Raw genomic sequence first — 23,868 nt, forward strand, 5'->3', positions numbered from 1 at the left:
CGCTGTGGGTGACTACCGGGGCCTTCGGCGCCGCTCTCTGATGTCATAGGAGCGCGACGGCGAGCGGCAGGACCGGCCGAGACGGGTGCTCCGTTGAGGGTAGCGCGGCGTGCCCTTGTTCCAGTCCCGCTGTCCCTCGCTCCCTGGGGCCGCCCTTCGGAAGCGCCGCGGCCTGTGGCCGCCAGAATCTGAAGGGCGGCGGCGCGGCGAGCTATGGTGTGTGGGGGCGTCGCGTACTGACGGTAGCGGCGCGGCGGGGTCGTTCTGGGGGGCCGCGGTTACTGCCCCTTCATGACTCTGGCCGGCCCGGGAGAACGGCTTCGGGACACCAGGCGAGCACTGGTGTCCGCGGGTGGCGACGAGCAGCAAAGGCGAGTCTGCCTTTGTCTCTAGCACTGGGTCCAGCAGTGCAGAAGCATCAGCGCTAAATTCCCAGAGGCTGGAAAGGTCCCAGGCTGCGTTTCCTACTCTGCTGCTTTTTATTATTGTTATTTATATATATATATATATATATATATATATATGTTTGCGTTGTGTTTTTTTTTCTCTGTGGCTGAAGACTCTTTAAGCTTTGGACTCGATTTTTTTTTTTCCCCCGTCTGCGTTTAAGTATTTGCATTGAATGAACTGATCAAGATGGACAAGAAATCATTTGAAACCGTGCTGGATGAAATTAGAAAGGTAACTTTCGGTTTGCATGTTAAGTTAACCGTTTGAAGGTAGAGTGTGCCTCTGGATAAGCACGCCAGGTCAGGTGTTTGTGTTCTTTAATAATTGCTTCAGGATTCAATAAAGACTAAGTTTCATCTCGGTATGAAGAGCTGTAACCCTGTGCTGCTTTTGTATCCTGGTGTTTGTGTGTCAGGTGTAGCAGTGTAAAGCTGCTATGAAAATGTGTTCTTTTTGAAATGTTTTGATTTTTCTTAGAAAATGAAGGTTGAAAGTCCAGGCTGCTACCACTGAGTTAACATGTGCTTGGAGAACGCTCATTTAAAGCAAGCACTTGAATAAGTTTATCACGTTTACACTAGATGAGTAAGAAAAGCAAAAATAGCCAAGTATTGTATTTGGGGTAGGGGCTGCAATTGCTTGGCCTGACTGGAGATGGGGACTTACAGTGTGAGTTGTCCACCTTCTGTAGGATGGTTTAAGAGTTACAACACACAAATGTGACATGACAGTTTCAATTTCAAAGCTGCACTTTGCTGTTCTTGTTCAAAGCCACATCTCCCACAGCTCAGGAGTGTCTGTGCACCTTCCTCTAGGATACAAAATCCCAGGTTTTGCTGCATGCTCTGGACTGTGCTTGCATATTTCTTAAAAACTCACTGAGCAAAATACTGGCTAATTGTGGGAAGCAGGGTTACAAACCTTGGCTTCCTGGTGGCTTGCAGGCCACTCATTTCTGCAGAGAGGCTTGCATTTAACAGGAAAGCTAGAGGTTAGTGGTTGGGGTAGTTCCTCAAATACTGGAAGTGGAAGAGGAGTTAAAAAAACATCAGCACCTGTGAGATTAATGGTTCCTGTCTTGAATGCAAGTACAAACGTGAGATAACATGTTTTGCTGTAGCACAGAGGTTGTTCAGGTGTCACAGTGGAACAGTTATGTATCCTGATAGAGCTACCTTGGTATGAAAATAAAGGGCTTGTTTTGGAGAAGATTGCCTTATGGCAGAAAAGGAATACTTAGCATTTTTGTGATAGGTGGTTTTTGTTACAATGGGTTGTCTAGGAGAGGGCATTTCCTTTATTTGGACATGGGTGTTACAGAGTTGAGTTTCAGTTCAGCTTCTCTTCAGCCTTAGATGCAGTGATGGCTACAGTTATAGTAGTAGTATTTTGGAGCGTGCTGAATTATAAACCACTGTTCATAAAAGCCCCAGGGATGAGTCTTCGTTATCACAACTGCACTAACTAGCATTTTTGTATAAGGTCGTGGTCATAAATTCTACTTTATAAAACAGGTCTTTTCTGTGCTGTGTAACCAGCTAAAAACGTGACTGCTTAAGAGATTTCATGGTGTGTACTTCCATAGTACCATAGAATGATTTGGGTTTGACGGGATCTTAAAGATCACCTAGTCTCACACCCCTCCCTCCCCCCCCCCCCCCCCCCGCCATGGGCAGGGACACCTTTTACTAGACCAGGTTGCTAAGGCCCTGTCCAGCCCGAACAATGGTTTGAACGTGAACACTTCCAGTGATGAGGCAGCCACAGCTTCTTTGGGCAGCCTGTTCCAGTGCCTCACTCCCCTCACAGTGACTAAGAATTTTAGTGGAAAGTCGGCAGGGAAAAATCAAGAAACAACCTGTGCACGAGTACTGTGCTGTTGCAGTGCTCATTTTCCAAGTGCTTATTTTGTGTCTTTGTTGCTAGGTCTTTATTTCTAGCTCTGTGGTATAACCTTCTTTATTATGTGATTCACAAGTCAGTTGTGTTGGTGTATTGCATGAACAGTCCTGCAGTTAGCAGGAACAATTATTTAAATGCCTTAAAGTGTAGTTTAGTTCCACCTTTCTCCATATATATGTATTTACAATTATTAAGAGAATCAGTGTGTTTGTTGTTTTTGGGGGGCTTTTTGTTTGTTTATCCATAAATATACATATCAGTGCTTTCTGTTTGTGTACTTATTATAAAATCATTCAGTTCTTGATTTAAGGCGGAAGAGTGACATTTGTTTTGGTAAAGAAATTGCTATATGACATATTAGGCTTTTTTCTTCTTTTTTTTTTTTCCCCAAAATATGTGAAGAGAAGGAAGGGAGAGAAGAAAAAAAATAGTATGAAGCAAGAAATTCAGTGTGTCTGGTAGTGTTGGTCTCTTAATGAGGTACGGAAGAGAAAGGGATTGTCTCAAACAGGATGCAAGTGGTTTTCTGTGCACCTGTGCTGCTCACACTCAGGTTGCAGTGGTGGAGAATTTCACATCTGTCAGTCTGGAGGCACAAGAACAACAAAAGAAAGATTAGGGGTAGATTTTAGAGCTATTGGGAAGAAGATGGTGTGTGGGTGAAGCTGGAGGTGATTTCAGAATGAGCATGAGAGCTACCAACAGATGGGGGCCTGGGAAACTGGGGAAGAAAGGTGTTTGCAGTAGGCTGGGGAAGAATGCAGCTGCCTTGTACCTGTATCGGTGAGCTGGGTATGAGAAGAGGGAGGAAGCTCTGACTACTAGAGGGCCCACATGGTTATTAAGAAAACTGGCCACGAAGTCAAGAAATGGCAGCCAGTACTGCATTAAACTACTCTGCTTCCTTTGTTTTGTATGATTTTGTACTAAAGTTTGAACTATGGGAAGGTAATGATAAGACAACATCAACTTCTGCAGCAAGCTTTCTTGCATGCTTAATTCTTGATATGCAGTCTCTTCATAAATTCATGGAAGTAGGATGCTTTGCTAGTTATCTTACAGGGAGCATACAGAGATACTGTATGAATAATAATCTGTATTATCTTGTTCAATGTAAAGTTGATGTAAACCTTTGAGGAAGAGTGATGATGATGTTCCCTCAGTATAGTTTTAAACAAAAAAAATAAAAGCAAAATTTTTTTTTTTACAGAATAATTATATCTCTGCTTTTCATTGTTCTTTCAATTGTCTAAAGAGTATACTGTTACTTGATATTATTGCAGTGTAATTGATATAATATCACTTTATATGGCCCGGCTTTTCTTAGATTAATAGATTGGTCTAGCAGATGATTGTTCTATAATTATAATTTTTGACGGACTAATTGTGCATCTTTTTTCTTCTGTATCTTCTAGGCTGTACTGACTGAGTATAAATTAAAAGCTATTGAATATGTTCATGGATACTTTTCTAGTGAACAGGTAAAAGCCAGCGCTGTCATGGGTTTAGTGGGAGCTATTGGTTTTGTGTATTCAGAAATATAGAAAGACAGGGTCACCACTCACACTGAGGCTGATTATGTTAGCTTTTTTATTTATTAACTGAGAAGATTTAATTCTTCATTATTATATCAGCATTAAACTGCTAAAATAGTTCCAAGTTGTTTCGTTACCATATTACTATGTTCTTGTTCTTGCTGTGTGGGGAAAACTGGATACATTTATCATAATGGAATTTAGGGTTATCTTGCATGTATTTTCTAAACTGACACATAGTAATAAGTAGCCAATTTATTTTGATACAGTTTTTTTTCCTTGTTTCTTTTTTTTTGTTTTGCTGTTTGTTTTGCTCATTTTTTGCGTGTGTGTGTATGTTTGGTGAAGATGCTGTTTAAGATACTGGAATTTTAGAAGCTTCTTCAGAAATACTATTATTATTATTATTACTAGTATTCTAATACCCTGGCAATTGCTGTGCATATATACAAATATATAGAGAAGAGTAAGTATCTATTTTAAATATTACTGTATAAAAGGTATCTCTTGTAACATAGTATTTTTAGGTGCCTACTTATAAAGGCGTCTTATAAATAAAACCAACTTCAGATGCTGGTAGGCACTGATAGTCAAACATCACAGAAAGATGTTTTTTAGCAGTATACTACTATACCCCCAAAATGGAAATATCCTATTGATGCTGTCAGCATAATTTTTTACTATATATAAAAGATTAATTGAAGATGTCTCTGTTGCAGGTTGTTGAGTTACTGAGATACTTTTCCTGGGCTGAACCACAGCTTAAGGCAATAAAAGCTTTACAACATGTAAGTTTTTGTGACAAATCTTGTGGAATAATTTGCCCATTTAATCTCATTTTAGCTTTGTGATTTCTACTTTTGCAACTGCTGGCTCAGTCTGCCCTTATGTTCAAAGTTTCCTTTTCATCTCTTTCTTTTTCAGTGGTGTCAAAATACGAAACTTCATACTTTTAACCAGGGAATCTTTGCTGACTAAAATCTTTAACCAGGGAATCTTTACTTTCCTGTGTTTCACAAGAATAAATGTATCCCTTTGTAACTATTGTTAACTTCCTAATTTCTTCACTTTTGGCAAGTGCCTTTTGGAGTTTTGAAGTTAGCATACAAAGTCATCTTATCAATGGGAAGGCGATGTTTACTGAATAACTGTTTACTTAAAAATATTATAAATATTAATATATGTTATAAAGCTGTTACTGAGTTGCATTCTGAGTTTAAAATAATTGTACTGCCTTATTTTATATACACCTTTTTTTTTATTTGCTTACTTGTCAGAAAATAGTGGCAGTTCCGGCATCAAAAATGGTTAATATTCTCAACTGCTTCACATTCAGTAAAGATAAACTTATTGCCCTTGAAATCTTAGCTTCGTAAGTATCTCTCATGCTGTATTTCTTTAGCTTGTTATTGTTTTTACTGGTGTTTGAGTATATAAAACTTAAGATACTTCTAGAAGGAAACACTGGGGTGTCAGGTAAGGTAAAGCACAAATCCGTTATTGACAGGGCTGTAAAAAGACTTGGAAGTAGACATTGTGGAAAAATGCATAGTTCATCTAAGTCTTGAGCATGCTGCTATGTGGGCTTCTGCCTGCTGGAAAACTGCTATTTTGCTAATGTTTTACAGTGGCTTCAGGTCTTGTAGAGAATGAAAGAGGGCCTTAAGCTTTTTCTGCTCGCTGAAATGTAAGAGGCTTGAGACCAGAGTATTCTGGGAATTGACCATTGCACATTTGAAAAGCCCTCTAAATATTAACTATGTGAAAATGAGTTAAGTGAATCATTCTCTTAAATTGAAAAAATTAACTTGCAGATCTATAGAAGCTGTATAGATATCCTGTATTTATATTTACACAGGATGTTGGGTTATTTTGCTGAACACAGCTGCTTTAAATTATCTACCTTTTACATATGTTTATATTGGAACTCTTCCTGCTTTAAGGGGTTTATTATATGAAGTGCTGTTCTGTTTGAGATTGGGGAGATTTGGGTTTGTTTGTTTTTTTTTTTTTTGCATTAAGTACTCTGCCTTGCCTATGAATGCTATATATTACAGTCAGCTTGAACATTTTGGGATACATAAGTTCATTAGATAGATACCATAAAGCAAATAAGAAAGAGCATGTAGACATAATCTTGCTTCTGGAGTTGATCTCTTAGAAGCTGTATGAATGCTCCTACTCTCTTCAGACCAAAACAAAACAGAGTAGCCTAAAGGAAGTTCAGTGGTTCATTAAACTAACCTGTTTTGCTTCTTGAAATGAGATTGGAACCCATAGACTCCTTTAGTTGCTATACCTCAGATGGTGTGAGCAGAAAGTGCGGTAATTTCTTTAACTGTTGAATTTCTACAGTGTAAGAGCATAATAAGGGAGTCATGTTAGGGAATTCCTAACCCAAATCTGTGCTACTTTCTTTGCTAATCAAAACTAGAGAACAAAGCTCATCGTTCATTCACATTTTAATACTATTCTTTGAGGTGGTTTTCATCTCTTTGTTCAACATTCCGCTGATTCCAATTATTCTGATATCCTCCTTTGAGAAGTCTCCCTTTTTGGACCTGTATTGTGTTTCCAGTAGTTTGGATGGGGCATGTAATGTTTGACAGCAGTAAAGGTTTTGAGGTCAGGGTTTTGAAAAAGGCAGGTAGAATCAGGCACTTGCACATTTAGTTGTTCTCTTTAGTGTGTCTAGTGTTATTCTGGGAGAGAAGCAAGGAGAAACAAAGGGTACCTTTTTCAACTATGTATGTGAAGGGTTTCACTAAGCAGAATATGGAGGGAATTGCCAGTATTTTATTCTTTTTCATTCTGCAGTAAATAAGATGAAAATTTGTTTCGCTACTAGTCTAGCAAAAAACAGTGGCAAATGAAGTAGATGCTGGTTTTCTCCTGTCCTGGTAGTTGTGTGCTAGTAGCAATTAAAGTTTTCCAACAAACTGTTGTGATGCAAAATTCACTTTGTCAACAGTATTTTTTTGCCATAAAGTTTAGCCATTGTCGTCCAATGTTCCATATTGACACTCTATTCTAATACCATGCCTTACTTACAGGGATGAAGTCCATATTTAAGACTGGGATTTTTACTTTAATATTAATAGTAAAATTATGATCTTAACTAATTATGTTTTTTTTAATATATGTTAGTACTGGCTGAATAAGTGTTGATTGCTTTTCAGTAGTCCATTGTTTTTGTTAAATGTAGGAGGTGGCAATAATTGTCAGTGTTTTCATTTATAGCAACATTGTTGATGCTCAGAATTATCGCCTTATTGAAGATCTGTTCAGAATTAATATGTCAGAGAAGAAAAGATGCAGAAGAATTCTTGAACAGGTAGTCATGATACTCTATATCCTTGATTCAAATATGGTATTGTTTCCATCCATATAGTCATTGTGAGGTCAGGACTTTCCATGAGGACTGCTGGCAGCTACTGATGGAAGACCAGCTGGAAGGAACAGCTGCAAAAGACAATTGGAGCTATCTCATACATGTGCAAAAAAAAGAGTTTCTTTTAAGCATTAGGATCATATGGAAAAAGGGGCACAGAACTACAACCAGTGCTCAAGGAAAAAGTTCCACGTTAGTTTTAGAGAACAGCAAATACTTAACTACAAGTCTAGTAGAATCAGAGATAGTCTGAGTACATTTGCTCAAAACAAAGGGGACTTTAGCAGAACCTTACACTATTTGGGAAGAAGATTTGAGACAAAGCTTTGAATTGTTCCATGTTGGTTGTTTCATGCAGTCTTAATGTCATGAAATAGTAATTCCTTTCTTTAAAGCATTGAATGTGACAGGAAATAATGTCCTTTCTTGATTATTTTGCAGGCTTCAAAAACAGGTTGTAAGGCTCCTCATGCTATGATATCATCCTGTGGCATGATTCCAGGCAACCCTTATCCCAAGGGCAAACCAAGCCGCATAAATGGAATTTTCCCAGTAAGCATGATCCTCTGTTTTTGCTTTATGATTCGTTACAGTACAACCAAAACCGGGATTAATGTACATGGAAGGAGGAGTGGAATCAAAAGCAATGTTGTTTGGTATTTTTATTACCACATTCCACATTTATAGGAACTTGTGTTATTTTTATTTATCCATTCTTTCTCTGCTGCTTTAAGTAAAGGTTATGGCATGAATAAGACATCCTTCATACAAAGAAAACATTGTAAACTGTAGCAGTATTTAGCAGAATCAGGAGAATGTAAAGAGCCTTACTCTGGTAGGTTGATAAGGTGACCTAATATGGTCACTTACAGTACTGCTGCTAGTCTTAGTGTAGTTCTTAAACAACTATGTTAAGTATTTCCTGTGAACCCTTAAGGGACTGCAAAATGCTAGTTATCATGTCCACAAATCAAAATGCAGAATTCTAAGTATGTCATGGACTGCTTAATATGCATCTCTTCATAAAAGCTCAGTGTTATAAACCAAGCTATTGAAATGCTCTTGCTTGTCATTTTACAACCCTAGAACACAGTTTCTTTTCCATAACAAACATGATTAAGTATCAGTTTCAGAATATTCAGAAACTCAATTGTAGTTTAGAAAAAAAAAAAAATCAAATATGGCAGAAGTCCTGTAGCAAGATTTACTTCTGAATTAATACTCAATTGTTTAATTTTCTTTTGTTTCAGGGAACCCCTATCAAAAAGGACGCAGAAGAGTATATTAACGAAGGAAAGGGAATAGCAGCCCGTATACTTGGACCATCCAAACCAGTATGTCTAATAAATGAATGAATGAATTAAACTTTAAGGGGGGTTGGGGAATGTAACCACCAGTTATTTCATTTAGGCTTTGATATAAAATGCTGTTATGTGGCAAGACTGTAGAGCAGCAATTTAAACACGGCTAATCTTAGCTAATAAATATCTATAACCTAGTATTTTTATTTTTATTTATCCTGAAAAGCAGCTCTAGTTTATGTCAGTGAATTCTCTAATGGATACAGTGTATGTGCATTTGAAAGCAGAATTTAAATTACAGTAGAAGAGAAATTACAGTAGAATTTAAATTACAGTAGAAGAGAAAACTAAAAGCATTTTTAGTAGTCCATCATGAGCTAGTGGTAGTTTTAGATACAAATATATGCAACTTTTTATTACTATCGCTAAGGCTTTCCCACATAAGCATTAAAAAAATGCCTGCATCTTGGAAACCTGAATTACAGCAGTACCTTAGGGGGTTCTTGTTTCTTAACAAGACAGCTGATCTGTATTTCAAAACCTTTAAGCATGTGGGAAAAACTTTCAGTGAACTTGTTTTCACTTTTATTGTTGGTTGTTTCCCACTAAGCTGTATTATTTTAAAGGAACAGGTGTCATAAGTCTTGGTTAATTTTAAATGTGCTAAATCTTTAAAGTGAGAAGTCAGTCCAAGACTTCAGCTTGTGAAGATTACAAGGCAGGAAGAAGTTCCCTTGGTGTTCATTACTGTGTTAAAACCTAAAGGCATATTTGTTTCATTCTTTTCATTAAGAGTGAAATATTTGCAGTTACTATGGATATTATGAAGAAATTTGATATAAAATCTTTTTCCAGTGAAGAAAAGATGCCACTACTGCTTGTGGTAGTATCTGTTAGCTTTTTGTCTGAGAAACATTAGGTAATGCTTTCACTATTGCCTCTTCCTTTTTTTTTTTTTATTTAATTTTTTTGTTTATGTAGGCTCCATCAACCTACAATCCTCACAAACCAGTTCCATACCCCATCCCACCATGTCGGCCACATGCAACTATTGCACCAAGTAAGGCTTCTGTGTGTTTTAGCTTGATGCTGTTGTTTCATCTACTTGCCTTTTAAGTAATGTGTCAAATGTCAGTTTCTCTGACTGTGATCATACCTGAAATTAGCTCCCTAAATGTACTCTGTGTACTGGTTTCTACTTCTTTCTGTCATGACTGCAGATTTTTTATAGAAAGAGGAATATGTAACATCTTTTCCAACATCCACATAAGGAAAATTCAGAATCCTGTTTGTATGACAAAATATGTCTTTTATGGGAGGCATTGTGCATGTTAGACAAGACTAGGACTGTGTCTTTGTAATGTTTGACCAAGATTTGAACTTTAGCTTGACAAGTCTTGTTGCTGTTGTACCAAACTGGGGATGTGGTCAGACACAGCTCTGAATTGGGTGGAAATAAGTAGGAGCTTGTTGAAGGACAGTAATCTGCTTCTCAGTTAAGGGGGAATTTCTTTCTCAGTTGCCTTCAGCATTACATTCTCTCCATCACAATGGAGAGGAAAGTTTCCTAAAAGAGACGTTCAGGTATGCAAATTTAAGGGACTTAGTAACTGCCTTTTCTTGTGTTTGATCTGGCTGTTCCTAGCCCTGTGCCTTAGGCAAGATTGAGTCTTTCTTTATAAACTCTTCTCCCTTTCCCCTGTGCACCGTTTTTTTTTATTCCAGGTATTTTTGAAAGTGAGCAAGGCAGTGGTCAGTTCTGTGGAAGAAAATGTTGGGAGTACTTGCATAGTCAGACTTTGGTCTTTTTAACCAGCTGCTAAAAGATTTTCCTGATCTTGCAATTCAGTACTGTGAAACAAGGAGTGCTTTGGTTAGGAAGTTTGCTTTTCATTGATGTTAGAGATTTCAGGGAGTTTTTAAGGTATTTGATAAGAAAGTGTGCTACAGCTCTTGGCATGCACGTTGAAGGGTGAGTCATCTAACCAACTTGATGTCTGCAAGTCTCTATAGTCAATTTGGAAAACTGGGTACTACTAGTGTCTAAAGTAAGTCTGATTACTTGTGTCCTACAGATGATTTGCTCCCAGGAAAGTGTACAGGAAATTGCAGACTAACTCAAATTTATGTTAAATAAATCCTATCCAAAGTAAGTTAGGCAGAAAATTTGGCATGTGACTAGATGTAAGTATTACTACATTTTAGGACATGAAATGGCTTTTGAAGTTTGGGTCTTACCAGACTGCAACATGTTTAAAGAAAAAACAACCCTTGAGACCACAGAACTCATAACTGATGATATATTTATGTATATAATAAATGTATTTAATGAGATTGCAGAATCTGACCTGAAACTGTTGAATGTGATTGTTTTCAAGCAATGGTCAGAATGATGTTTTGTTTTCTGACTCCTACTGTATTGGTTTAACATTTCCTTCCTGGGTGACACAGTGATTGTTAGTTTACTGGTTTTCAGCCAAGAGTTGTCAGGCAAGAAATCCTATCATTAACTTGAACTATTATGAAAGTGTGAAATCAGAAGCACTTAAAGTATTGCTCAGGTACTACCTTTGCTCCGTGAAACTTAAATTCAAGTACAATAAGTATTTTACATTAAAATGACTTGCTAGTCCACTTGAATTTGTTAGCATTTAAAGAAATATTGAAGAATGATAGACTAACTATTTGAGATGGGACATTTTTCTCTGAAATTTCTGAGTTTAGTGTTGGAGGACCAGACATGGTGTATGTTTGGCTCTTTTGTTTGTCAAGACGTTAATGTTAAAGGATGAGTTGCAACAGCCTTTAAGTCAGAAACAGAAAAAGAGTAAATATGCTGCAGACGCACTGAATCTCTCCTCCCTTTGAGTTTTTCAAGCAAAAGGGAATTGAAAGCAATTGAAACCTGACTTTTTCAGTCTTTTTGAAGAGAACTGCCCTTATTAAAATTTGGATCATAATGCAGGTTGTTCAGACAGACATGGGCAAAAGTCAGCATCCAGCATGTGATGCTGGTATGGCGTTTTGGTGAAGGAATGTCTTACAATATTGAAAATGTCCTTTTAAAGGGAAAGACACTTACTGGTTCATTTAGATATGGATCCTTCTGATGACTGAGATGTGAATTGCATTTGATATTTTAGGTGCTTACAACAATGCTGGATTAGTTCCAATGGCTAATGTCATAGCTTCAAGCTTACCAGCTCCTCAGCCATACACTGCTAATCAGGTGGTATCAGGTAAAGTATGCATACCTTTAACAATGTTGATGGTATTTTTTTCTAATTCATTGTTGTGAATGGATCATTCGCTGCTGGAGTTCTGTTTGCTTTTAAATAATAAACTGTTGTTCTCTGTTTAGAAAATGAGGACCTTTCTAGCCAGGCAAAACCTTCCCAAAATCAAGGTAAATTGCAAATCCACATGGGGATTTTTATGTTGATTTTACCTTTGTCATTTGTTCAGAAAATGTAAACAGCTTGTTTGTTTGGTGGGATTTCCATAAGCCTCTGAGTATTTAATTACTGTTGGAATAGGATCCTTTGAGGGTGGAGAAATAAAATCATCTTGGGCATTTGGCACTTAAAAGCATTGAAGCATTAAAATTAAGCTTTCTGTGTTGCCTCATTAAAGTTTTATATTCTTCATCATATAGCATGTGAGAAATCATGTAAAAAAACGAAATCAAAATAAGCTTTACAATGTAATGCACTGAAACACTTCAGTAATATCTTCACAATTGTTAAAACTCGGGACATTATTTGAAAACTCATTCATGTTTTCATCTCATATATTAGTTTCAGTGGCAAGTTAGGAATATGAGAAGGACAGATTCTTTATTTATAGTTTGTTGAAATACATGTGTAGAATGTCTTATCCTGGACTGTTCAACTAAGTCCACCTGCACTTCTGTCTTACCCTTTAAAATCCAGTAGTTTTTGTGGAGGAGAGACTTGGGCTTTTTTGGTTGTTGTGTTTTTGGGAGTTTGTTTTTTGGTGGGTTTTTTTTTTTTGTCTCTTATTTGTGTGGTTCTTTGTATGCTTTGTACACTTAGTGTAAATCATAATAAGTCCTGTTATGAACTGTATTTAAAGGCTTTGATAATACTTTGTTAGATCTGACAAATAGAAACTGAGTATCTGCTATTGAGTCAGGAATATTAACAAATACCTAAAATGGATTAAATGGCTAAGTTTATCTCCTGTAAATCCTTATAGGCAAATATATGTATGTTTTGTCTTTTCTTCTCTATGCCCAGGGAACGTCCTACTGAAATGTTGCCACTTCAAAGGATCACTTTTTTAATACGTACCCCTTTAAGTGTACATATGTTTACAGGATAGTTTGTACAGCTAAATGAATATAGTGTAAGGAATAAAATTATCACTTAGGAGGAGAAATTCAGTTCTATTGCATATGTATTTCTCTGGTGATTATCTTAACTGTGATCTTTAGGAGAGTCTTCAGCTTGGAAACAGGATGAGGAAAGAACAGAATCCAGAGCTGATCATTTGGTTTAGGGTTTTGGAAAGTAACATGTAAAAGGAAGTAGTTTGCAAACTTACTAGGTTTAGATTTTCAAGATACATAAAACAGGAGTTTGTCATGAGCCTAAAGATTCCATTTTTGGGTTTGTGTGTGCAGATGTAGAATTTGGGCAAGAAAGAAATGTAAGCTGTTACAGAGTTGAGGGTGATGAGTTTGGTTGGATCAGTGATTTGCTTACAGTTGAGCAGATTATTCTAAAAGTAAAATAAAACATGAGGGTTGTTTGAGATGAATTATTAGTTTACACATTCATATTCCACAGGAAAATAGAGAGAGGCATATCTAGGCTCTTGACAGTGTTCATAAGTGCAGCTTCTTTCCATTAACCTCCATATCCCCATTTGCAGAGTGTCTGCCTGTTTTTCTCCAGCTTGACTGATGCCTCTAACTTACTTTTTGTAGGGTTGATACAAGCTAATATTCCTCGTGGCAGGTGCTTGCCTTGATTGCAGACACCTGACTAAGGACTTACAGAAATATTTTGTGATAAAGTGCCAATGTTAGTTTAATATTGTAGCATGATACATGAATTTAAAAGTGTACCTTCTTAGAGTCTAAATCTGAAGGAAACACAGTGAAGAGAATGACCTGATTTTGAAGGAAAGAAAAATACCAGCACCTGAAATCAGCTTTCTTCAGTTGTTGACTAAAGTTCTCTGAAATAACGATACATTGAATTAACTGTTTCTGAAGGAAATTCTGACCTTCAGTGAGAGTGGATGCAGAGGAGCCCAGGTGATTTGATACTCATGGAATATTAGATCTGTTTTGGGTACTGCTAGATGTTAGGAACCAGAGGGAGGGTGTTTACCTGTGTCACTTAGACACTCTTACAAGTGTCTTAACTGTCTTGCATGAGGTCATGAAGAGGTAGTAGATGTCACAGTGTTTTAAAGAGGAGTGGTAGCCTATGTGCTGTACAACTTGTGTGATGTGTTTGCTCGTACCTTTTTGTTGTGTTTTCATAGGCTCCCTGTTCATTGTTTATATGCAGACATTGTTAGCTATTGCCTGTGTATCATATTTTGAAATGTTATATAATATGTTTGTGTTGATTTCAAGTATTTCTGACAGCTTCAAGTATTCTTAACAGTTTTGTTTCTTTGCAGCTTTTTCTGCACAAGCGAATCAGCTCTTTACTCCTCATGGTTCTAACCCTTCAACACCTGCTGCTACTCCAGTCCCTACCCCATCACCTGTCAAGGCAATAAGCCATCCATTAGCACCTGCAACTCCACTCATCTCTGGGATGAACATGTCTACCCCTGTCCTTCCTGTTTTCCCAGGACAGGTCTCCTCTTCCATCCATACATCTCAGCCATCCACCCCAACCCCTACTGTCATCAAATCCCTTTCATTGCCTGGTGTTCCTGTCACATCTGTTCACAATGCAACCTCTACCCCTATTCCTGCAGTTTTTTCTGGGCTGGCTTCTATACCTGCTGCTACACCAGCTCCGCAAGGTTCTTCCACACCGTGCACTACACCTGCACCTAGTGAAGCTTTCACATCTGCTACTGCACCATTTGCTGGCCTCCCGTTTTCTGCAACCTCTTCAATTGCTTCCGCTAATAATCCTGCTTCATTGTCATCAGTTTTTGCTGGCCTCCCTTTGTCCTTGCCACCCAATGCCCAAGGGATTTCTAGTCCTATTCCATCCACAATTGCTAATTCTCCTGCCACTACCATTCCTGGTTCGCTTAGCTTGCCTAACCCAATTTTGTCTGTCTTAAAGGGATTTCTGACATCAAATGACACTTCATTAATTAATTCATCTGCTTTACCTTCTGCTATGACAAGTGAACTTGCTTCTTTATCTGCTCTTGCTAATCAAAGCTCTGACCCTCCCACTTCCTCTGTCAAATGTTACACCCCATCAGCCACCCCCACCTCACAGCGTTCTTCCACACCCGGGCTGGCCATTTTTCCAGGTCTTCCATCCCCATCTGTAACCAATTCCAGTTCCACTCCTCCAGCATTGTCTGCACCGTCACCTTTAACCACTTCACCATCGATTATGCCAGTCAGCTGTGGCTCATCAGCCTCCTTCTTGCATGGTGCAAGCCCTGCTAATCCTGATCAGCAGCTCTCAGCAGCCCCAGCTGCCACAAGTATCCCAGTTATGGTCAAAACGGAGCCCATGAGTCCTACCCTCTCGGCCTTCAAAGGTCCTTCTCATTCGGCCAGCCCTTCTCATGGCACTATAGGACTGTCAGCACTTGGGCGTGCATACACCTCAGCAGCTTCAGTGCCAGTCAGTTTACCCAGTTCCCTGAATCCAGCGCTATCAGGTCTCTCTTCTTTGAGTGCTCCTCTAAACAATTCTAATTCTCTGTCTTCCATTTCCCTTGCCTCACATGGCTCCTCTGCTCCCATTGCCCCTGTGTTCAATGGACTTCCTCCTTTTACATCTCTAACCAGTAACTTTGCTTTTACTGGTAATCCAGCACTTACGCCACCTGTCACTCTCCCAGGGTCTTTGTTAGCTACTCCATCTACAACTGCTTCAGCTGTGTCTGCCTCTCATGCGAGTTCCACTGCTGCTGTACTCTCAGAACTAGCCGCCTCAGCAACAGTCTCTGCTCCACCCTTCTCGCTTAACTTGTCCAGTGCTGTCCCTTCCCTTTTTTCTGTTGCCCAGGGACCTCTGGGATCATCAAACCCATCCTTTCCTGGTTTTCCTGTCTCTAACACACCCTCTGTCACTCCTGCTCTCCCTTCTTTCCCTGGCCTCCAGGCATCTTCTGCAGTAGCAGCAGTTGCACCATTGCCGGCAGCTGCCACAGCCCCATCTCCGGCTCCGGTCCTGCCAGGGTTTGCCTCGGCCTTTAGCTCAAACTTCAACTCTGCACTTGTTGCACAGGCTGGGTATGTTTCTGTTTCTGAAGGAGGTCATAACCATTTCTTTTTCTCTTGAGCACAACACCGATTTTACCTTAGACATAGGCATTATTTTCACTTGTAGTAACTAATTACAGTTAATTTTTAAACTGAGTTCACCAATAGTTTTGCACCTGTCTTGTAAACTGAGAGCGTAATTACAAAATAGGCTGTCCTCAGTAGTCCCTGTTGTAACAGACTAATCCACTGAGGTGCTGAGTGATCTCATTTCTCAGATAAGGATACTTGGCACCTCCTAGGTTTTTACAAGAGTGGATTCCACGTGGCATCCATTGACATATTCAGGTAATAGCAGACAATATCTTAGATGTTCCTATGTTTTAAGGAGTTATTCAGCATTAACTTTTATCTGAAGATTTTTTGTGTGCAAATTGTAGGCACAGTCAAGGTACAGAAATTTTTGAGTTCCCTTCTTAGGTGTGCTCTAGACAGTCTTGGTTTGTGTGTGCATGAATAATTTGTAGGTGGGTAGAGACTGGGCTTCTGTTTGGAAATTCTGGCCTTCATGAGGTTTAGAAAAGGATGCGCTTTTGACTGATACAGACACAAGCTTATAGAGAGAGAAACCTAAGATAAAACATGATACAGATGTTCCTAATAATAGCCACATCTTGACATTCTTTCAGCTTGACTTCTGGACTGCAGACAGCAGGAAATGCAGTTTTTCCTGGTCTTTTATCTCTCCCTGGCATCCCTGGCTTTCCCCAAAGTGCCGCACAATCTTCCTTACAGGAATTGCAGCATAGTGCGGCTGCACAGTCAGCACTACTACAGGTAATGTGCCCATTTACTAATGCTGTTTTACTTCCAGTAATCATTTGAGCATGTACTTAAATGAATTCTAAGAAGTTAACGCTTAAGTCAGTAGATGATTAAAACCCCTGACCTGTTTGAGAGCTGATACAAGGGTGATGATAAAGAACAACTCATATTAACTTCTTACTCAAAGTTGATGTACAGTGCTTCTGGATGTTATGAGCGGGATTAAACCCATTTTGAAAACTCTTTGTAAAACAGGGAGGAGTAAAAGAAAAGACATGCAAGTGAAATTGTTGTAGGTTTGTATTAAGTCTAATGAGCTGACCATGTAGTTGCAAAATTTGTGCTCGGTTCCAGTCTGACATTTTAATACTTAAAGATTTGTGTGGAAAACCACTTTGTTGTGAATTACATGCCTCCCTACACACGCGGTCAGGTTGTCATGAATTTGTGTCTACTGTGGTTGTGCTTCTCTTGATAGTTCCCACAAATACAATTGTAATAATCTTGAGGTAGCTTTAGGTGATGTGTAGTTTCATCATTTCTTGTCCTTGTAAGAACTTGTTTCACTCTTCAATCTACAAAGCTTAACTGAAACTATCATTGGAGTTTGTAGTTAGATGTTTACTTTGCCTTTTGTAAAAAATGGCCCCTGTATGGATTAAGGAGTCTGGTAGGAAATTTGTCCTCTACAGAATACTAAAAGAGGCAGTTGAGTGTCTTGAATTAATGTTTTCTCTCTTCTGTGATCCATTGATTTTTTTTTTTTTTTTTTAAATTTTTTTTTAAATGGAGCATGTGTCTAAGTACTGTTCAGTATGCAGAGTATTGTCAGATATCTTTTGAGTATCAGGGGAAATAGATTGGAAAAAAATTCTTTGCCTAGACCACATTGCTTTTGTAACTCAGGAATTTATTTGTTCTTTAGAAATCTGTGTATCCAGATTGCATTGAAGAAACATCAGTTTTCTTGTTCACAAGTTCCAGTCACTAAAATTAACAGCTATTCAAGCAGTGAAGATAAAATTCAGAGCTGGTGAAATACCACAGCTCCTGATTAAGCTATGCCTTCCAGATCATCTGGTGCACACTTCAGTGGAACATAAATGCCATTAATGCTTTCTTCATGTTTTCTCTTAATCCAGTTGCTTTCCTCATGCTGTGGTATTTCAGCGCAATTGTTGTTCTAAAGCATAACATCTGCATATAGGTGCATTGCTCATCTCTGCTCTTTGCATACTTGAGATTATACTCTGGTTTGGCTTGACTAGGACTGGTATTGTGCCTGAAATTTTGCTTAATGTAGATTTTTGTTTATTTCTTTGTTTTTATCAATGCTGTTTCCTAACTTCTTCTCTTCCTTGAAGGCACATTCTGCTTCTGCTCTGGAGAACTATCCAACTCAGCCTGAAGGGTTTGCTAACTATCCATCAGCACCAGGAACACCATTTTCATTGCAGACAAGTCTGCCCCAGAGTGGATGGCAATAAGATAACCAGACATTTTAAAGACTGCAGTGGTTGCTTGACAGAGCCTGATCCTATTCACTCTGAAAGTTGTCTCAACGTTAGTGGGAGCATGGTCTGAACTGGGGAAAGAGGGAGGGAAAACACAAGGGTAAAATGATTCCAGGGGGCTATGTCAGATGTCAAACTTAATTTTTGATTGCATTCAATTGATTCAGGGTCTGATCCTGTGAATTGCTGAGCATCCTTGGCTCTTCTTGTAGCTTATGAGATGAATGTTTGGTGTCGTACCGGATCAGAAATATTCAAAGAGGTGCTTATGTAAATAGAGCAAGTGGCTGTCAAGCTGAACGGGCGAAGAAGTATACTTAATAGCGTGTGTAAGCACCTATCCTGTTATGTTTTGTATGGTATATGTGGTTAATAGAGAATGAGATCTAGAGTGGAACTAGGTTCTTAAAGATGTAGATGATCTTTCATGTAGATGCACACTTCTTGTGTGTGCATAGATCAAGGTCAGTTTATGGTTCTTTGGATTTTTTAATTTGTATGTGTGAGGATCTCCTGTTAGCATCACTAGTATGTTATAAAGAGAGGCTACATCAGGGGGGTGTGGAGATTTTCTTATGCTTTGAAATACTGTCATAGGCTTGCTGCTGAATTGAATACTCTTTTGTCTGAATCTGAATAGGAGAGCTAGGAAATAATGCTGTACTGCATTTGGGTAGAAGTGTATTCTGTTTTACTGGAGTATTGTTTAGCTAGCTGAGAATGTGTCTTTCCAAAGTACATGAAAACATTTTTATTTGCCTCTAAAATAAATGTTCCATAACGTTCTCTCTGCTCCCTCACCTCTCTATGAATGAAATAATTGTACTGCGGATAGGCCACCTATCCAGCACTTTTGACTGCAGACTTTTGTGAATGTTTACAGACATGGTTCAAGTTCTTCTCTCCCTTATACTCATAAACGAACTGGTTCTCTATGCTTTTTGACTAAAACCTACAACTTGATGGTGCTTAATTTATCCTGTGAATATAAGCGAGAGCAGAATTTGGACCATGGATTTTTTTAGTATTTTTCCTTGGAAAACTTATGTGGTTTTAAAGGCATATAGCTAAATTAACTGTATTGGTTAGGAAGGGTTATGATGCAGCATATAGAAAGGTCTTGCTTTGTTAGTGAAATTCAGTTGTGCACTCTTCTAATAATGTTAGCACCTATGGCAGCTTGTAACACATCATTGAATATCATCTATTTAAGATAAACTCTTGTTCATGTTCTAGAGCCAATAGAAATGAATGATATTCAATCCTGTGGTTAAATTAAAATGTAGAGAATACTATACTATAGAAAAGCTCTGCACCTAGAGTTTTACTTTTTTAAAGTTTAATTCTGCTGGGAGTTGTTGCTAATGTATTTTCTTTCCAGATGTGAACAAACTTTTTTAGAACATTAATGGAAATTCCTGTATTGGTTTTTAACACATTTTTTTTAAATAAACGTTTACAGTCATGGCAAAGAGGCTTTGCTCGCTATTTACATATTTGCCTAAAAGACAAATGAATAAACTTGGTTTTACTAAGACACTTCCTAATGTTTGTTCTCCCTTATGCTGTTTCTTTCTGATACAGGATTATATATTGAATTGTAAAATTGTTTCCTAAAGACTGGCAATAGAAACATATCCTGTGACAAAAATGATCGTATCCTATTATCAAAAAAAAAAACTAGATAGTGTCCTCGATACTTTGTCAGTGATTTGGTATTTTTTCATTTTAATAATCAAATTTACATATTACTTTAAAGGTAAAAATGTATTGCACTTTGACATTATTTTCTGAAGCCGATTTAATTCTAGTGATTCTCCACTCTGAACTTTTAAAAATCAGTGCCTTATATCTTAAGAAATCTGTGGAAAAAAAATCTCTACCATCTTTCATTACGTTTCCCTTTTCATTCTTTTCATGGCTTCTTCTTTCCAGATTTGTAGATAAATTGGAGAAGGAGAAAATAAAAGTTTGTATATGTTCTGAAGGGCAAATTGGGTTTTGTCCCATAGATGTGAATGTAGTAATTCAAAGTCATTAAGCATTTTGTAACCTTACTGAGGTGCTGAGTTTGATCTCCAATTTGATTCCTGGTTTCCCCATCAAGTAATTAAATTTTGAACTAATTTACATCACTTTGTAGTCAAAAGCAACTACCAGATACCAGCTGTTATGCAGTGCTTTATCAAAAACTAAGCATTTTCTACATGTCTTTCTGAAAATCAAACATCTACTGATTGGTCATGGGGTGTGGGTTGTTTTTTTCTGTCTGAACATTAGACAGCTCAAAGATACCTGAGACTGAAGCCCTGTTTCTCCAAATGAAAATACATGAGAAGTAGTGTATATCTACTGCATTAAATGCTCTTCTTCAGGAGCAATCTACTTGCTAAGTGGTGTCTAGCCACTTTACCTATAAAAAAGAGTATTTCATACATAGCTGGTGTAGTTCTACATAGAAGCATGTTAACAGTGTCAGACAAGTGAGCAAATAGGTTAAGAACATGGAAGTGTCTTTTTTGTGTCTAGAATAGGCTCTCTGGTTCTTAGTGAATCATAATGAGCAGGATTTTGTAAACTGAACTTTCCAGTGGTTAGGATTAAGGTAAGTTTCAATTTCTTAAGCATTTCTCCTGATGTAAAGTTGTATTTTATTAATTTTTTTTCCTCTTCAGGAATAAGGTCTGTGTTCTGCATTGCAGCAAACTCCTGCGACCCAGCCTTGGGATTTACGAAGGGGATGATTTGTCCTGATCTCTTTCATGCTTACTTGAGCACCATTTTTAAAAAGCCAAGGAAAAGTCTGCTCCTACAACAAACCGTGATGGGTCTTACACTAGGCCTGTGCTGGGAAGGGGTAGCTGCTGTGTGACTTTGATTCTAGACTATGATGTGTCATTGTTAAAGTTGTTATTACTGATATATTTCAGCTGCGTTGACAGGCAGCAAAGATAAGGTGGAGTGAAATGTTCTTTGAAATAAAATCTTTGGAACAACTAAGAACGTACTGCGTTTGCGTCTACATACAAGTTTCGATATATCTTTTAAGTATTTTAATTGCAGCTGTTGTAGGACAGAAACAGAGCAATCTTCTGTCTAATTATTCCTCTGATTTGCAAGTGAGCGTTGTGAGTTTGGCTGGGCCTGGAAGGAAACTTGCTATGGTGTGAATGTTCTTACCTTGCAAATTGTCTTCCTTTCTGGATTGAGACAGGAGCAATCCTTTTGTTTCCCATTTACTTATGCTCTAGTGAAGTGTAGTCTAATGGGTGTCTTCTGGTATCTCCCCATCTTCAGCTATTGAAAGCTGATGCCATTCCCACAAGGAGGAGGAGCAATGTGTATATTATTAATTTTTAAGGAGGAGCAATAGGGTGGTATTGTTAGTTTACTCTGTGTCCTGTCCTTTCTAAATTTTGATCTGGGGAAAGGAATGATGAGCCTGAAGCAAATAGGCAAGTATCTGTTCTAGGGGCAGAATTCAGGGCCAGGAAAGGACCAGGCTGAAAAATCTTTAGGAAATGGCTAAAGGATAGTGTATGGGAAGGAAAGTGGTACTGGCCTAAAAGGGTCAGAAAAAGACAAACTGAAACCTACAACTTTGTTATATGCAAATTCCATGTGAGGACTGCCTTATGACTTTTTTGATACCTTTGGGTTTGACACTGTTTAGGAATGGCTGTGTGTAAGAATCCTCATTCTGGTTTTAACAAACTTTGAAGTGGGGGGTGCTTGGTCTGTAGGATTAAGTCTGCAACTGGGTGATAAGTGGGAGCAACTGCCTACTTTAGAGAAATGGAAATCTAAATGATCCTCTTGTCTGAAGGACTTGGTGCCATTTGCAAATGTAGCAGTTGGTGCAGAGAAGTGCTGGAGAATGGCCTTCTTACAGGCAAGCACCTAATCACCGTGCAGACTGAGCCTTCAGTCTGCTTTCAGAATAGAAATTGAAGGCTTTAGCTGTATCAGCATGCTGCAGAAATAGCTGAACTGCTGGTGACTCGAGCCACATTCGTCTGATGTTACTTCTAAATGAGCCCTGCTGAAGTGGCATTAGACTCAAACTGGTTTTCTCTGTGGTACTGCTCTGTAACACTGGGCTGTGGCAGGCTCTTCAGCACAAGTGAACTTGCAGCCTGTAAACTGTTTTGCCCCAGAGTGCTCATGTATATTCTTCTCTGAGTGTTTTGTGGGGAGTTATCCACATGCCCCAGTGTAACCCCAAGGAGAAAGGATTAAGATGGCCCTACCTTTGACTTTTTGAATTTTTGAAACACAGAATTAAGGTGCAGCTTAAGTTAACACAGAGAAGCTAATACAGCAATGTTCCTGAATGTAAAAGAAAAACACCGTCTGCTTTAGTCACCTCTCAAGGGCTGTATTTACAGGTACATCAAGGAATTCTCAGTAAACAACAAGGAGCAATTATTTCTGTTAGGTTGTAACATGTTTTGTTCATCTATCTGACAATATAAGTACCTGTGTAGATTGTTCTATTCAAATGGCTTGGAAAAAAATATTTTCAATAAAACCGAGTTTCTCTAAAATACAAATGTTGGGGTAGTTTTGCGTATGATGCTTTTGTTTCTGCAATAATTAAAGCCATTTTTCTAAAGCATAATCTTTCTTTGCCCTTGCTGCCCTCATAGTAGGCATCTGCTCTGAACAGGTTTGATCATGCAGCTCAGCCTGAGAAGCCCAATACTGAAGATAATGCTACAACTGCCTTCAAATGGATGTTGTCACGTATTTGGAATGGTATTGCAATAAGCATGGCAGTCCCAGTGTTGCAAGATGCTTGTTCTTACAGTTTTCATGATGATTTAAAGCATGCATTCAATGGTGTAGCATTCTCTCTTATGAAGCTGAGAAAGGATTCTCCGGGGAGCAGTTGGCTTTGTATGACCCATCTGGGACTAATGTCAATACGGTCAAGGTTGAAGACTTAAGTGAAATGAAGCTAGAGCCTGATCTTCAAACATAATTTAGATAATGGATGCCCACAGAAAACAGCTGTATTATTAATTTAGCTATACATCATACTCATAAATTACATATTAAAAGCTGACTCTCCTTTTTTTCTCAGTAAGCAACAGATTTGTGTCCTTTGAGACAGCTGCTGCCTGTTGTTGCAGCCTTTGGAAATGGCTTAGTCTGAAATGCTGTGGTTGGTTTGTCAATATTAAAAAGTGTTTTGTGGAAAATATTTGGGGAAAATTTTTAAGACTTTGGAGCTAAAATGCTTTACTGTGGTTTTTAGATCTAACACAACGGGGTTCAACCTGTAGTGATAGTATCAAGAAATGTGTGATGAGCTATTCTATGCGGCATGGGGACCTCAACTGGAGGATTAGTTACATTGCTAGTATTTGAGGTCTGAACAGTAGTTGAGCCCTATTTTATTAAGAGGTGTACAGCAGAGGAGCAGTACTCACTCTGTACACTCTGGCTTTATAGAATCATAGATTGACTAGGTTGGAAAAGACCTTTTAGATCGTGAAGTCTAACAATTAACCCAGCACTGCCAAGTCTACTACTAAACCATGTCCCTAGAGTGCCTTGT

The 23,868-nt window shown here is 38.4% G+C and overlaps 1 protein-coding gene across 4 annotated transcripts; it reads left to right on the plus strand.

Annotated features, from left to right (window-relative positions):
* The first annotated feature begins 121 nt into the window (after positions 1-121).
* PROSER1 (proline and serine rich 1) lies at positions 122-21,116 on the plus strand. 4 transcript variants are annotated; one of them, XM_062614979.1, is made up of 14 exons: positions 123-447; positions 611-681; positions 3,768-3,833; positions 4,607-4,675; positions 5,165-5,259; positions 7,128-7,221; positions 7,720-7,830; positions 8,529-8,612; positions 9,561-9,639; positions 11,723-11,818; positions 11,941-11,985; positions 14,238-15,996; positions 16,656-16,803; positions 20,981-21,116. In XM_062614979.1, the coding sequence occupies exons 2-14, from the start codon at positions 637-639 to the stop codon at positions 20,984-20,986; spliced, it is 2,697 nt and encodes an 898-aa protein (XP_062470963.1). In that variant the 5' UTR covers positions 123-447; positions 611-636; the 3' UTR covers positions 20,987-21,116. The 4 variants fall into 4 exon arrangements, 3 of the variants coding, with proteins under 3 accessions (XP_062470963.1, XP_062470961.1, XP_062470964.1); XM_062614977.1 differs by lacking the exon at positions 20,981-21,116 and adding an exon at positions 18,156-19,847; XR_009964101.1 differs by lacking the exon at positions 20,981-21,116 and having other exon boundaries at positions 122-447; positions 14,238-16,314; positions 16,656-16,781.
* The last annotated feature ends 2,752 nt before the right edge of the window (positions 21,117-23,868 follow it).

Source organism: Pezoporus occidentalis, unplaced genomic scaffold, assembly GCF_034315485.1.
Source record: "Pezoporus occidentalis ecotype Australia unplaced genomic scaffold, CSIRO_AGI_Poc_V1 ctg18, whole genome shotgun sequence".
Classification (NCBI taxonomy): Eukaryota; Metazoa; Chordata; class Aves; order Psittaciformes; family Psittacidae; genus Pezoporus; species Pezoporus occidentalis.